Source organism: Poecilia mexicana, unplaced genomic scaffold, assembly GCF_051168715.1.
Source record: "Poecilia mexicana isolate PSO_F unplaced genomic scaffold, ASM5116871v1 scaffold_4, whole genome shotgun sequence".
Classification (NCBI taxonomy): Eukaryota; Metazoa; Chordata; class Actinopteri; order Cyprinodontiformes; family Poeciliidae; genus Poecilia; species Poecilia mexicana.
In genome coordinates, this window is record NW_028263373.1 from 12,376,273 (window position 1) to 12,391,727 (window position 15,455).

The following is a 15,455-nucleotide window of genomic DNA, read 5'->3' on the forward strand; positions in this document are numbered from 1 at the left end:
GGGCAACAGCTTTGTGATAAAAGAAGGCACCAATGTAACCCCTTCTGTCCAACAAAAACATCAAGGACAGAGACTGTTCAGGATGACGGATAAGACAAGAAACTGATCCAGAGCTGTTTCCCCTGATAAACGAATTAATCCCCCTAACAATTGTTCAGAACATCTGGAGAATCACTTATCTGGCAAAAAAGGTAAGTATTATCATGACTCATGTGTCCTGCCAAAAAGTGAGGTATCTTGATCCAACCCATGTGTGGCTGTTTCTCATAAATCGGAACAGACTTACTCACAACTTTACCACGGGACAATGGCAAGGATTAGGAGGTGCACCCAGAAATCCTCTGAGAGCAAATTCTTTCAACATTTGTGTTGAGACGATCTGCCTCCTTCCCATCCTGATCACAAGGCGAAAGTGATAAAGAAGTGGCTCAAATTCATAACACTGGAATTTTTGACTACTGTCCAGAAATTTCCGGGAATCCTTGTAAATTTGTGGTAATTAAAAAAAAAAAAAAGAAGCAGACACACAGAAGCAAATAAAACTGCTCGAGTCCCAATACTGACATAGACCAGTCAGAATTTTGTCGAAAGTTCATACTTACTCAGAGTCAGAGGGAACTGCAGAAGTTATGAAGAAAAGGAATCAACACTGTTAATACCGATTCTTCACATCTGGTCTTCAGTTGTTCAATGTACTGAGCTTGGATTTCATCTGACAGGTCAGTATAAAGTGGCATATGATATTGAAGAAGAAGGAAAAAGAAGTTTTCCAAAGTAACATGTTTAAAAAATCAGAAGAATATGGTGGGCATCTTAATTCTCTTTACTCTTCCACTCATAAATAAAATTCAGTGCAACCATTTGCCCTCATTAGTAACTTAAATAGTTCAGGAGCACCAAGCGGCACAGCACAGCTGCCCTCTCATTCATGGTAATGTATGGCCAGACTACAAGGCTTACAATATTATTTTAACAAACAACTGAAGAATTTAAGAAGTATTTAAAACATGTTAAAGCAAACACATGGAATGAGAGGAAAAACTGAATTCTAAGCTCTTTAAACACAAAAGAAAGCAGCAGGCAAAAAGACAAAAATTGCTAAGAGAAAATATCCACAAAATAACATTTTTAAAGGTTACACATTTTTAGAAATGTCATGTCTATTTCAAAGTAGATATTTGAAATAAATAAATTCTTATGAAAAGTTGACTGCATAACATTTTTAAGAAACTGCTTTTCTCATAAAATTTCATTCTTCTTTCCACAATATTAATGATGATTATATTATTATTGTTCTTTGCAGTATGAATATTTTCAATGTTCATTTACCAATAGTTTCATTGTAGTAGGGACACTAACAATTTTAAGAGACTTCAAAGAATTACATTTAAAAACAGCTGTCTTGTTGTTTAATGAAGGAAAAATAATTATGCTGAAGTATAAAAGCCGCAAAGCAAGTAATCTAGTCACACTACTCCCAGTAACAAGCAGAAGTGCCAACTTCAAATTAAATTAAATTAATTTAATTCAATATTAAATTGAATTAAATGTATCAATATTACCATACTGCAAATATGCAGGAATTAGCATAATAGAATATCAACATTTGTCTTAAGACATGTAAGCACATAAAAACTTCACCGATATACAGTTCTATTAAAAGAAGCAAAAAAAAAAAAGTCTGTACGATAATAACCATAAAAATGCAATTATTTTGATCAAATTCAGGAGACATTCACCTTAGCTCCATTAGCACTGTGGCGCTGTCAAGTGAATACAAACACAACAGCCCCATCTAGTGGTTTAACAGCAGCAGCGCAGTCCTTGTAATACTTGTCTGCATGTGGGCGTGACCGACCGGCTAAGCTTTATAACAGCCACTGATGTCGCTCTACAGCAGCAGGTGAGTGACTGAATGCAAGTCATCCTGAACACAACAGTTTGGCAGCAGCAGCAGGACCTTTTGCCTTTATATCTGATGAGAGTTGTAGTCAGCCATTCAGTCACTCGGTGAAACCGCTTTGTCAAGTTTCGACGCAGCAAAAACACTGTTTAGCAACTCGTTAGCTTAGCAACCGAAAGCCACATGGATCTTCAAAACACCAACACTAACGTTGAGGGGAAGGAGCTGCTGAACCACGGCAAGACCCTCCGACTCCACACCGGGAATTTAGTGAACCGGAACCGGCTGAAGAAGAAGTGTCCCGGTTCTCCCAGCGAGGAGGTAAGGGAAGAACAGCAGAAAAACTTGCCAAGTCATTACTTAGCCTGTTAGCTTAGCTTCCAAGTTAGGCTAGGCTACTAAATATTTAAACTGCTGTTTCAGACTGACTGAAGCCGGTTTAAGGTAAACAATGGCACTATTTGTAGCTGCTTCAGTACCACTCTGAGGTTCAGGTTGTGACAGAAACATTTTATCAGAATGTTTATGGTTGAAGTGAATAGTTTACAGACTGCAGCATCTGATCAATGATTGTTGCAGGCACACTTTGACTGTAGAGCTACACCACAGGTGTCAAACTCCAGTCCTGGAGGGCCACTGACCTGTAACTTTTGGATGCGCCTCAGCTGCACCACACCTGAATAGAATAGAGTCATTGGGTAGTAATTAGAATAATTAAGTTATCCAGAGCCTTGCTAATGACCTATCTACACAATGAGAAGGTAGTTAAACCATTTCATTCCGGTGTTTTGGACCTGTGGCACATCTGAAAACTGCATAACAGTGGTTCTTGATGAGACCCCTGAGCTACACAGACCAAGCAGGTGACTTATTTGACCTGCAAATAAATGGTTATCTGGCACGAATGTTTTTACAAGTGAGGCCAACAAGCTATGAGCGAGAGTTTCTGTTATCCAATAACACATCCAATATGATGAAAGAATCCTGTCAAGACAGCAAAGTAATAAGTTTCTAAATATTTTACCCAGGTGCCAAGCATGCCAAATTTACTCTTATTGTAAATACAGGAATTCCTCAAGGCTGTGTGCTGAGCACTGTCAGCTTTGCATTATTCAGAGAATAATTAAACTTCATTGTGTAATTTGCTGACGCATCAGTGGTAAGTCTAATCGCACGTGACAACAAGGAAACCCACAGACACAAAGTAGAGCATGTAACTGAGAGAGAAAGATTTATTTTTCTTGCAGGAAAAAAACAACTTTATCTTACATACATCTGATGAAGGCACAGCACCCACGCAGACCGATGGTCAACTTTTATAGGGTCACAGTGAAGAGCCACCTCAGCTGCTTTACTGCTGCTGAGTGTGAGAACCTGCACAGAACAACACGACTCCCTAAATCATCACTACTTGGCTTCTGTGCCTGTACACTATTCCTCCAGACTCTGAGACCTTGACTTCTGTTTTAAACACAAAATGTCCTTTCATCTGAAGAGAGAAATTTGGACCACTGAGAAATCATGTTGTTGTTTTTCCTCCTCTGCCTGGCTAACCTGGGTAGCACATCTTCTCATTCAGGAGTAGCTTAGCATCAGCAGTCAGTCAGTGGCAGCCCATTTCCTGGATGGCTTTCGAAGCTGTAAATCCACTTGCAACAGTGGATTCACTGTGAATTTCTCTCAAACCTCTTGAATGCACCAGGCTGTGGTCAGCTGACAAGTCAGCAGAGATTCTCTTTATTTTTTATTTTTTAGTCAATAATGTAACATTTCTGTGTTTTAAACATATTTTTAATGGTTTTATGTAATATTCTATATTTCCAAGGAGCCACATTTTGAGCTAATGCTAGTTTTAAACAATAACAATAAAAATGTCCAGATATAAACCCTTAAAATCCACTTCGCTGCCTAATGCGAGTCCTATGAGTCTCGCATCTTGAAATAAATGCACTTTTTTTTGATGCTGCTTTTTTTTCTCCTTTTTTTCATAAAGGCTTCTTGAAATTTTATTTTACATTGTATGAAAAGCTGAGACTAGTAGTTATATGTTTAACCTTTTGCAAGCGATCTATTTATGATGTCATCATTGCCTTATATTAATCAGGTAAAGCCATTGCTGACAGGTTTATTGAGGTTTTATGTAATGCCTGTTTACAAAGAGGGTTTGGCTGAAGTTTCTCCAGCTCCCATCATTGTCTTGCTGTTTGAAGTTTATCCCCCAAAGCGTGACGCAGCAGGTACAGTCCCTGTCGCACCTTAGGGATAAGTTATTCTTCAGGCTTATAATAACAATCAAGGGCAAAGGTTGGAATGTTGTGCTCAAAATAATGACTCGGCACTTTTTATTTTTTTAATACATGGTCACTAAAAGTCAAATTTAGTGACACTAGATTAGTTTATTGAGCAGAACAACAGTTTTGTTTTGCAATTTTATAATCATGTTGCAATTCCTATTGAATCAGTCAATATTTTGATCGTTAAGAGCATCGTTCATTTTTCTGACGTATTTTCTGCGCTACATCAGTGATGTCTGAGTATCCTACTCATGTTTTCTCTTTGTAAATGGATTCACATGTTTTTCTGAGTGCTATTTGAACTTCAACTCTGTTTAATTTTATTTAGCTTCGAGACTGCATCCAAGCCACGCTGAGTGACTGGTTGTCGACGGCTAAACCCACAAGCACGGTGAGCGGGCGGCTTTTTTTCTTTTTGTTTGTTTGTTTAGAAATAACTGTTTGCATTGATTGTGTCGTATGGATCACATGAACTGAACGATGTGCTGCCTCGGCTATTTGGATCGCAGTGTTGGTTAAAGTAAAATAACAGCAGCGATGGCCGTCAAAGGAAGCCTGCGGGCTCTCTGAACAGAAGCTGTCACAGTGGATGTTCATGCCGCGCTGCCCGCCAAAGGCGCCTTTCCAAACATGGCATCTGTCTGAGAGGCGAGGGGGGAAATATTTTATCACAGGAGGTTTGGAGGCCCTCATCAAACGGTGCTACTTTTACTGTATAGCGATTCTGTTAATCGGATGTATTCGGAGAAGAATAAAACCAGATGCATTAGACTGCAGAGTATGAGCTGTGCTGAACTTCCTCCTGCTCTGCTTGTTTAGCTGATCTCGGCTTTTATCATCTCAGCCAGAGATGGGGGCAGTCTGGACGGTGAGGTGAGGGGTCTTATACCCTGGGAAAACTCGCGTGACTCTTTTCCTGTAGGAAATGTTGAGAATGGCACAACTGAGGTTCGGTCATGTCTCACTAGGGCTAATTTAGCCAACTAGCTGTTGGGGAACAAGGTGCATTAAAACACATTTGTTTGTCTTTGTTTTCAATGTTTAAAATATATAATGTCTTTGTTACTTGATTGCAAATAAATCTCTTTCTTTTCAGAGATAAATAAGATTCCACAAACAGATGCTAATATTTCTTAATAACTGAATATTGAATTTGATGTTCTAGCTTTTCGCTTCACTGTAGTGCAGAAAAAACTATGTTTTTTGTAATATTTTAACAATATAATATGAAATAATTACTTTAATACCCAGATGCTTTTGTTTGTGAATATAATTAAAGTTTTGGATTTTAATTTAGTTGGATAATAAGTTTTCCAGTCTAGAAGAAAGAGAAAATCTATATACTTCCCCCTCCCCCATGTAGGAAGCTTATGAGAACTTTTTGAATACTTTGTATGAGTAACAACTTAAAAATGTTTACATGCAGTTTTTGATAAGACATTTCCTGTTGAACAGGGTTTTCCAGACACACTGGACTGCTCCATTCCTGAGGCGACAGATGCCATCACACCTGAAGAAAGGGAGGAGGTGAAGATTTCAGGTCAGTGCTGCTTTGCTGCATCGCAGCTGCTGTTGAAACAGAAGTATTGGAATAATCAGACTCATTAAAATTCAGGGTTGTCCCCCCTAAAGATGTAATCCAAGCTAAAGATGTCCATTTTTCCACTTTTTTTTTTTTTTTTTTTACCAAATGTTAATAAATCACTAGTCAGGAATCATTGTTGTCAATTTCATAAAGACTCCATGCATGAAGCATAATTTTTTAATTCATGTATATATCTAAATGAAACTAAAAATATCTGTGGCACAAAGTTTCATCTGCTGAGCTCAGCAGACGAAACGGCTGCAGTTGATCGAGGACGACCTGCTGACGGTTTTTTTTTTTTTTTTTTGGGCAGCGAAGCTTTTCCTCTGTGAGTCGGGTCAGTCGGCTATCAGGGATGCCGTGGAGACGGGTGAGCTTCATATTGCTTCAATAAGATTAATGATGCCACAGCCTTTTTTTATTTATTTTTTTTAAATCAGTTTTATTTTTCTCACCTTTAGCTTGCCAGACGTTGGCAGTTTCCCAGCTTGACTCTGTCATCATAGCGCCCCCTGGGCCCGTGGAGGGTGATGGCCGGAGTCTGGCTCACCTGCAGCCAGCGTGGGAGGAGCTGGAGTCTCTGGTGAGGAAGCAGAAGATCGCCGCCATCGGCACGTCTGACCTGGACAAAGAACTGCTGGAGCAGCTCTACAATTGGGCCCAGGTAGCTGAGAATCTGTTGTCTCTGAGCTGTGAAAATGTCTGTGAAAATTTGAGAAAATGTCTTTAAAAACCCTCCAAAGCAGGCAAAGATATCTGCATTTTTTTAAACACAGAATTTAATTTTGATGTCCGTAGCAGCAGTAGTTACGGAAGCGCATTGCTATCACGCAGGAAAAAAAAAATTTCGAGCGCTATCACGTTATAACGTGATACGTATGTCGTTAAAACGTGATAGTATCTCGTTAAAACGTGATACGTATGTCGTTAAAACGTGATACGTATGTCGTTAAAACGTGATACGTATGTCGTTAAAACGTGATACGTATCTCGTTAAAACGTGATACGTATGTCGTTAAAACGTGATATGTATGTCGTTAAAACGTGATATGTATGTCGTTAAAACGTGATACGTATCTCGTTAAAACGTGATACGTATGTCGTTAAAACGTGATAGTTATCTCGTTAAAACGTGATACGTATGTCGTTAAAACGTGATACGTATGTCGTTAAAACGTGATAGTTATCTCGTTAAAACGTGATACGTATCTCGTTAAAACGTGATAGTTATCTCGTTAAAACGTGATATTTATCTTGTTAAAACATGATAATTTTAGGTCCAGGAAGTCGCGGTATTATGCTAGGCTAGTGCAGTGGCTAACATGAATTGGTCAGGTTTCCTTTCATGTTTGGTCTACAACATGTAGAGATACGGATGCTGCTTTGCACTGTGGTTAAAACCATTAATAGCATGCGTACTCTGAGCAGGATACTAAACAGAACGGGACTGCACAGAAGGAAACGTCAGTCCGGTCCTCTAGCTGTAGCGGCGTTCCTGACTGTCTGGATCGAAGCTCAAGTTAGCTTCCGATTGTAGCTTCTGATTCGGGAAATGGCTAAAGGGAGATTATAACGGAGGCTCAGACGTATTTGCTGAACAGTTTCTGTTCAGATTTGTTTTAACAGTACACTTGCTGAACTACGGCTGTTCGTAACCAAGCAACCGAAATCAACAGAAGGCTCGATAGTGGCAAAAGACAAAACTAGATCCTGTTAAGCATTCTTCAAAATAAAAGACTTCCTCTCTCCAAAATAAATCATACAGAAAGCTTTGAATTTAATTATTTTTCACGTCACCTTTTGGAATTGTGTACAATCAAGTTAAATTCGGTGAATAATAATAATCATGTAAATTATACTTAACATATGACTTGACATATGACTGTAAATAAGTAACTAATCATGGAAATTATATTTAACATATAAATGTTAAGAAATAATTTGTTCTGCTTTAAAAACGAACATACATCGACACTTCAAATCTGGAGTAGATTATTCTAATCTACGCTAATGGCAGAATATTTCAAACCTAGTTTGTGATTTGTGAAATCTTTATCTGAATTGAAACCTCAGCAATGAGAGATTTAAAAATATGTTTGCATCTGGAATGCATTAGAAATAAACTCCTATCACATTTACAATATTTGTTATTATTTTAACCTTCTGTTTTCTTTCACTTTTTTGTCCTAGAGCACCTGCCTTTTTGTGTGGCTTACAAGGATCCATCAGCTGGGATAATAATGCCAACAACTTTTCAGATTCCGATTTATAGTGATGCAACGTAGCATCAGAGATGAATAATCTATTCCAGATCAGAAGTGTCTAAGTATGTTAGCTTTAAAAGTTTAATAGTTAAAGATGCTACTCATCTCCTTAATTGGTCACATCAATATTATAAAAATTACAATATTGCCAAAATTCTTATATGTTTTCCAATCAGTTTCAATTTCCTCACTCCCCTTCTTCTTTAAGGAGCTAAATATAACTTTTTCCAACTTCACTTAAATGGTAAACGCCCGAGAATGAAACTGTCTGTCTTATATCAGCCATATGACAGAGGGTGTTAACAATTATCAAACCTATTATGTTATTTCAACCCAGATCAGGGCAGCAATGTTTTACTTTACTGCCAGACAGCCCCCAGCATGGGTTACTATTGTATCCCACTTGATCTCTATTGCTATAGACTTGTACATGTACTCATCAGGCAGGAAAATGTTAATTAAGCAAACAAAATACCCATTTCTGAAAAATACAATGATGATCTGGCAAAAAACACTTGATTATTTGGGAGAAATGCAACAACTATCCGATGTAATGTTCATCCATGTAGAGCAGGATTTAAACTGCTAAGAATATAACTAAAGTGTCTGATCTTTTTTCAGGGAAGGTATTTATGTAACTTGAAGAAATTAAAAACAAACATGATATTCCTACAAAATATTTCTATAACTACGTTCAAGTTCAGAGTTTTATTTTATCAAAGCAACACAATAATCTTTATCTACCCTCTTTGTCTCCATTAGAAAACATTATTTTAAGTCACCTATATGGTAAAGGAGAGGTGTCTCTTCTTTGCTCCTTGTTTGTCGACAAATATTAAAAATTGTTGACCAATATTTGACAAATATTATTATTTTATTTTTTTATTTTATTTATTTTATTTTATCAGGTAAACCCCGTTGAGATACACATCTTATCTTATTTTCAAGAGGGACCTGGGTAGAAGTCTGCAACACACAGCAACCTGGTTACAAAATAAAATTAATTAATGCATATGCAGAAGTGTAAAACAGTAGAAAAGCATTTAAAAACAGTGACACTATTTAATAGAATCTCGTCTGTTTTTAAGAATCGCTCGAAATAAGTCCAGTGAAACCAGCTTTGACATCTTTATTTCAGACTGGAGCTGATTCCAGGCTGTAGGAGCCATCACACTAAAAGCTTGCTTCCCTTTTTCAGTTCAGAAAAGTGAAACATGTAAAAGAAAAATATTGTTAAAACGTAAAGAATGGGAATTAACAGACCTATGTAAAAGAAAGTTTAAGGATGCTGGAGCCAAGCCGAGTAGAGATTTATGAATCACGATCATTAGGTGATTGTTTCTCAGGACGTTTAAAGGAGGCCATTCAGCTTTTGCTGATTTATGATTTATTTTGGAGAGAGGAAGTCTTTTATTTTGAAGAATGCTTAACAGGATCTAGTTTTGTCTTTTGCCACTATCGAGCCTTCTGTTGATTTCGGTTGCTTGGTTACGAACAGCCGTTGAGCCTTCTGTTGATTTCGGTTGCTTGGTTACGAACAGCCGTTGCCGTTGTTCAGCAAGTGTACTGTTAAAACAAATCTGAACAGAAACTGTTCAGCAAATACGTCTGAGCCTCCGTTATAATCTCCCTTTAGCCATTTCCCAAATCAGAAGCTACAATCGGAAGCCAACTTGAGCTTCGATCCAGTCAGGAACGCCGCTACAGCTAGAGGACCGGACTGACGTTTCCTTCGGTGCAGTCCCGTTCTGTTTAGGATCCTGCTCAGAGTACGCATGCTATTAATGGCTTTAACCACAGTGCAAAGCAGCATCCGTATCTCTACATGTTGTAGACCAAACATGAAAGGAAACCTGACCAATTCATGTTAGCCACTGTACTAGCCTAGCATAATACCGCCACTTCCTGGACCTAAAATTATCATGTTTTAACAAGATAAATATCACGTTTTAACGAGATAACTATCACGTTTTAACGACATACGTATCACGTTTTAACGAGATAACTATCACGTTTTAACGACATACGTATCACGTTTTAACGAGATAACTATCACGTTTTAACGACATACGTATCACGTTTTAACGAGATAACTATCACGTTTTAACGACATACGTATCACGTTTTAACGAGATAACTATCACGTTTTAACGACATACGTATCACGTTTTAACGAGATAACTATCACGTTTTAACGACATACGTATCACGTTTTAACGACATACGTATCACGTTTTAACGAGATAACTATCACGTTTTAACGACATACGTATCACGTTTTAACGACATACGTATCACGTTTTAACGAGATAACTATCACGTTTTAACGACATACGTATCACGTTTTAACGAGATACTATCACGTTTTAACGAGATACGTATCACGTTATAACGTGATAGCGCTCGAAATTTTTTTTTTCCTGCGTGATAGCAATGCGCTTCCGTAAGTAGTAGCTCTCCTACTGCAACAATACCAGTAAATCATGGCAAGTGCTTCATGTCCTGCACTTGAAATGCAACAAAAATTCAGTCATCACCAACTAAAAGGTTTTGTCCTGGTTGGGCTGTTTGAGGAGAATTACTCCTCCTGCTTGGACAAGACTGAACTTGGTGTGGAAGTGCATGATGGTTAGAGAGATTGAAAGAAACGGTAAATAAAAGGTGGAGAGAGACACTCCACCTAACTCCTCCAACACAAAATCCACAAAGGAAACCCTGAAAGCATTCACACCTTGCTGTTAATTTTCCTTTTTTTGATCCTGCCCTAAAAACACCTAACAGACAGAATTATCTCTTGGTTTGAGAACAAATGTTGGATCATTTAGACGAGACAAGAAGGAATTTGAAATGCCAAATCTAAGCAACTCAAATAGCTGGACTTTGATAAGTGCTTGTTTAGTCTAGAAAAGTTTACCATTTTATTGAAGTATTTCCCTGTCTCTTACATGGAAAAAAGGCAAGAAAGAAACATTTGTATTTCCAGACTTTAACTTCTGAGCCAATAACATGATGAATGTTTTAATCCAGAAAACTGTTCATGCACAAAAGAAAACCACTGGGAAACTTTAACCATGCATAGATCAAAGCACATTACTCCCCAATCAACGTGGAGCTGAAAAATGCATGTCCATCATCTACATCCACTTAATCTTGCAGGAGTTGTTTTCTTTAACGCAATCTCCAGCTCACCAGTCCACCACAGGGCATCTCGGAGGCATCCGGAATAAACAGCCATGCACACAAACACTTTTTACATAAGCAAATGCATGTAAACCAGTTCAGCATGTGCCATTCTTCAGGCTACACGGTCAAATGTGATGTATTCTCTAGGAAAGAAGAGGAACTTGAGTTGAAGGCGGTTTTAAATGAGGCGTGTGAAACCATAGACTCGGCAACTATTTAGACCTTATGTGGAAAATCGTCAATGTTATGATTCATGTACATCGTGCCAGCTTTTAGTTCTGCTGCCAACCACAATATTTGACTAAATCGTGCCAGGCTACATCACCACAGTGTTGGATAAAAGCCTTTGCACATAGCAAACATTTATGGTACCTGGATGGAACAGAAAAGCCTCCGATTAGCATGAACATCCTGTGATGAAGCCTTTAGCGATACGTGAGCAGCTCAGACCTCCAGTTACAGGTGAACCGGATCTGGCCAGCAATAATTTTCACATCGCTGACAGTTTCCCAACATGGACGCCAGGTCCAATAAGTGTAGACATGTTTCTGTGAGGCAGTTAATATTTGCACAGTCAATAGTGATTCATCTGAACTTGTCATCTGGAAAGAGGTGTAATAATACATTTTATGAGCACACACTGTTTGTACATAAGATTAATTTCATAAATCTTTTATGTTTGGAGTTACTGACTCCAAGCTACAATCATTAAAGTTTTACCGTTTAGAGAGATTGTTCAAATGATCGAGTAATGACAAAAGTAAATCGTTATGTTTAAAGTGTAAACATTTTTTTTCTTTTGGAAGTGTTTGATCTTATTTCTGTTTTATAGTCTGTAGTTTATCAAGATGTTTGTGGCTTGCATATTTCAACCTTGACTGTTAGAAGTTCCTACTAGTCAAATTTCAGATTTAAAAATAAAATCATGAAATTTCTTAGCAATTTGAGTCTTGAAGATAAATTTGTTTCTGAAACTAAAAACATGTTGCAATCCCATCTTTTTTTTTTTTTTTTTAATTTCCCTATCCTGAACCAGGTGAAGCCCAGCAGTAATCAGGTGAACCTGGCCTCCTGCTGCGTGATGCCGCCCGATCTGACCGCCTTCGCCAAAGAGTTCGACATCCAGCTGCTCACACACAGCGACCCCAAAGGTGAAACCTGGTTTTGTTTTTTTTCCCTTCAGCCAGGCACTGAACTCACAACAGAAGTTCAGTGTGCATGTCACACAAGGAACATAAAATAATGAGGTAGATCATAAATTACAACAAACTATTAATCATACTTTTCCCAAATATGCAGGACAGGTTGGGGGGAAAAACGAGCTACACTAGTTAACCTTCACGATGTAGTAGAGCAAACGCATAAATGTAACTATCTCGGATGAATAAATAAATGCATGTTTCTAATAATAATGAAACATGCATTCCAGTTGGAGAACAGAGTCCAGTGTTATGCCCCGATATCTGAGCACCTGAAACTCACAAACTACATTTTTATTCACTTACTTTATACTTTCATTAACACCCATTCAAACCCTTAGAAACAATCTGTTGCAAACGTTCAGTCACTTTCATGCAAGATGAACATCCCTTAGATGACTGTAATTGTCTTTCCTGTCCTGACCAATCATATTGAAGCTTTCAAAATGCATAATTTAACTTCATGTATAAAACACAAAGTTTCTGCAAGATCTTAAAATTCATTTTAATTTTTTAGCACAAACCAATTTCCCTTACTACAGCTGAAATTATATTTAGCTGTGTTTTTAAATCTGTTACATTATTACATTATTTCAATGATTTGTCATCAACATTTTTTCTTGAATAACTTGCTGGAGGCATTGTTTTTGTTCAGTGATTCATAGCTCTGACTGTGTTATTACATTGTCATAAAACTCTAAAACACCTGATGCCAGAAGGCAACAAGCATGTTTAAAAGGAAAGTGTCCCCAGAAGCCACATTGTCTTAATATTGTACTTTAGGCAATTGAATAAATTTCCTTTATTATTCTTTTGGTCATGGGAAAGTGAATATTTGAAGACATTTTGCTTGAAAACCGATGTCAATGGTTGGTTAAAACCCAACAATTGTTCTGAAAGTGCATGTATGTGTCAACGCTCTCTTCTCTCCAGAACTGGAAAAACAGTTTTAAGTTGACATCCATATAACAAGCTTCCCTAGAAGCAAGTTTAATAGTGATTTCTTTCATCTTTGTGATTTGCAGTCAGCCTTATGTCGTTTTTCTCCTAGAGCTGATGTCAACAGCCACATTCCAGGAGGCGATGCAGGAAGGAGCGGCGGGCCTGAGCGCCACCGACTGGAGGCTGGAGTGGGTCCTCCGCTACTCCGTCATCGTCAAAAGCCGTGGCATCATCAAATCCAAGGGTTACCTGGTCAGCGCGAGGAGGGCGAGCCCCTAGCACTCAAACAGAGAGAGAGAGGGAGAGGAGAAGGGGAAGGAAAACACACGGATGAAGCCATTTTCCTCAGCCGTCATTCTCACACAGAAAGTTCCAGCTCCGATTAACTGACGCTGCTAGTCATGAAGTAATTAAAGCAATTTATCTCCCTGATAAAGTCGCATCTTCCTCGTTTCTAACTTCAACAGAAGCACTTGGTGGTTACCGGTATCACGAAACACTTGGTGAATCATCACCAGCAGCAGCATTGCACTGACAGCCGCTCAGAAACGCAGTAAATGATGTTTTATTAATGTAAACTGTTGGTGGCTAAACCTTGGTTGAACATGGAGGTTGTTTAATTGTCTTGATGTAAAGTGCCTCTCTACTGCCCCCTTCTGTTCTCAGACTTACCTGCTTTCCACTTATTGTGTAGGAATGCAGCTTTGAATATTGGAGAGTGAAAATGTTGGAACTGTAAAATATAAAATAAATAAAATTATTCTCTACTTTTGAACATATCTAATTCAGTTTAACAGATTTGGAAAACAATTATTTATATATATATATAATTTTTTTTTTTTTTTTTTTGATTAGACAATTCCATTATTTCAGGAACAACGCACAGATTAAAAACCCAAATGCAGCGGTTGAGTTTATTTTATGGTTAGATTTTGGGTAAAAATGCAGCAATGTATGTAGAAATGTATAATTTATCATGCTTTTTGTAGCTACAATATGTTCAATCAGCTCATGCACAGAAAACTAATCCGAGGCAAAGTAAAGTAATATTACGAGATTAATGGCAGGCTTGTGTCCTTTATATGTTGTGATTACAGCACTGGAGACTCCACACAAAGAAGATGTGAACAATCTGTTTTTATTTTATTAAATACAACTGTTCTTAGATGAGGTCCATGACTGAATTCAGTTTTATCAACATATTTAAAATGTTTTATCTGTATATTATGAATTGGCTTTATTAAAGTGATGAAAGTGTGTTTTTTGACTCATCGGTCTTAAAGTGAGAGAAGACATTTTGATAAATCTGTATGAAATGTAATTAAGTGATATATTTAAATTTATCCTAATCGGCTTAACTTGTTTTACACTAACTTGGCTTCCAACAATAACAGGTTGTATAATGAATTATTTAAAGGTGTGTTAAAACATTATCGCTGCTCCCAGGGCTCCTACAGTGTGGTCTGTCCTTGTTAACCTTAATTTCCTCCATTCCTGGAGACCTTCTTTCTCTTTGCTTTCCTTTGGTTTTTATGTTTACATATTTGTGTTCAGCCTTCTTTTTTTCATTTCATATTTTCCTGCTTCTGTAATTTTCTTAGTCTTTCCTTCTTTCCATGTTTTTGCTTTCCCCTCTTTTTTTTTACATTTGTGTCCCCCTGTCATTTTTATCTACTTTTCTTGATTTTTGTTGTCACCCTTTTTTCTTTCCTTTCTTCAGGAGCAACATTTCTCCCTTTTGTCCTCTTATTCTCCATCTTTACTAATTTATTTTCCTTGTTTTTGTCCTTCCTTTGATTCTTCCATCTGTCTTAACATTTTCCATTGTGTTCTTCACTTCTTTTCTGCCTTTTCTTCCATCCTTACTTGTATGTCTTGTGTCCTAATTATCTGAGACCTGGGAACGCCGACAATAAGTTGATGTTCATGCCTCATTTTTTCAATATTTTTATCATTATGTTGCTGACAGAAACAAACACAAATATTCAGACTTCTACAGAATACTAAACAATTTACTATGATTATCATTAAGTGAATTTACAAGACATCAAGATTACAAGTCATCATCTTGATTGCAACTCAAGA

General features: G+C 37.6%; 1 protein-coding gene across 1 annotated transcript; it reads left to right on the top strand.

Annotated features, from left to right (window-relative positions):
• Positions 1 to 1,874: 1,874 nt before the first annotated feature.
• gclm (glutamate-cysteine ligase, modifier subunit) lies at positions 1,875 to 14,629 on the top strand. Its single transcript, XM_015007807.2, has 7 exons — positions 1,875 to 2,224; positions 4,526 to 4,588; positions 5,653 to 5,737; positions 6,096 to 6,152; positions 6,244 to 6,446; positions 12,266 to 12,380; positions 13,480 to 14,629. The coding sequence occupies exons 1-7, from the start codon at positions 2,087 to 2,089 to the stop codon at positions 13,647 to 13,649; spliced, it is 831 nt and encodes a 276-aa protein (XP_014863293.2). The 5' UTR covers positions 1,875 to 2,086; the 3' UTR covers positions 13,650 to 14,629.
• Positions 14,630 to 15,455: the final 826 nt, after the last annotated feature.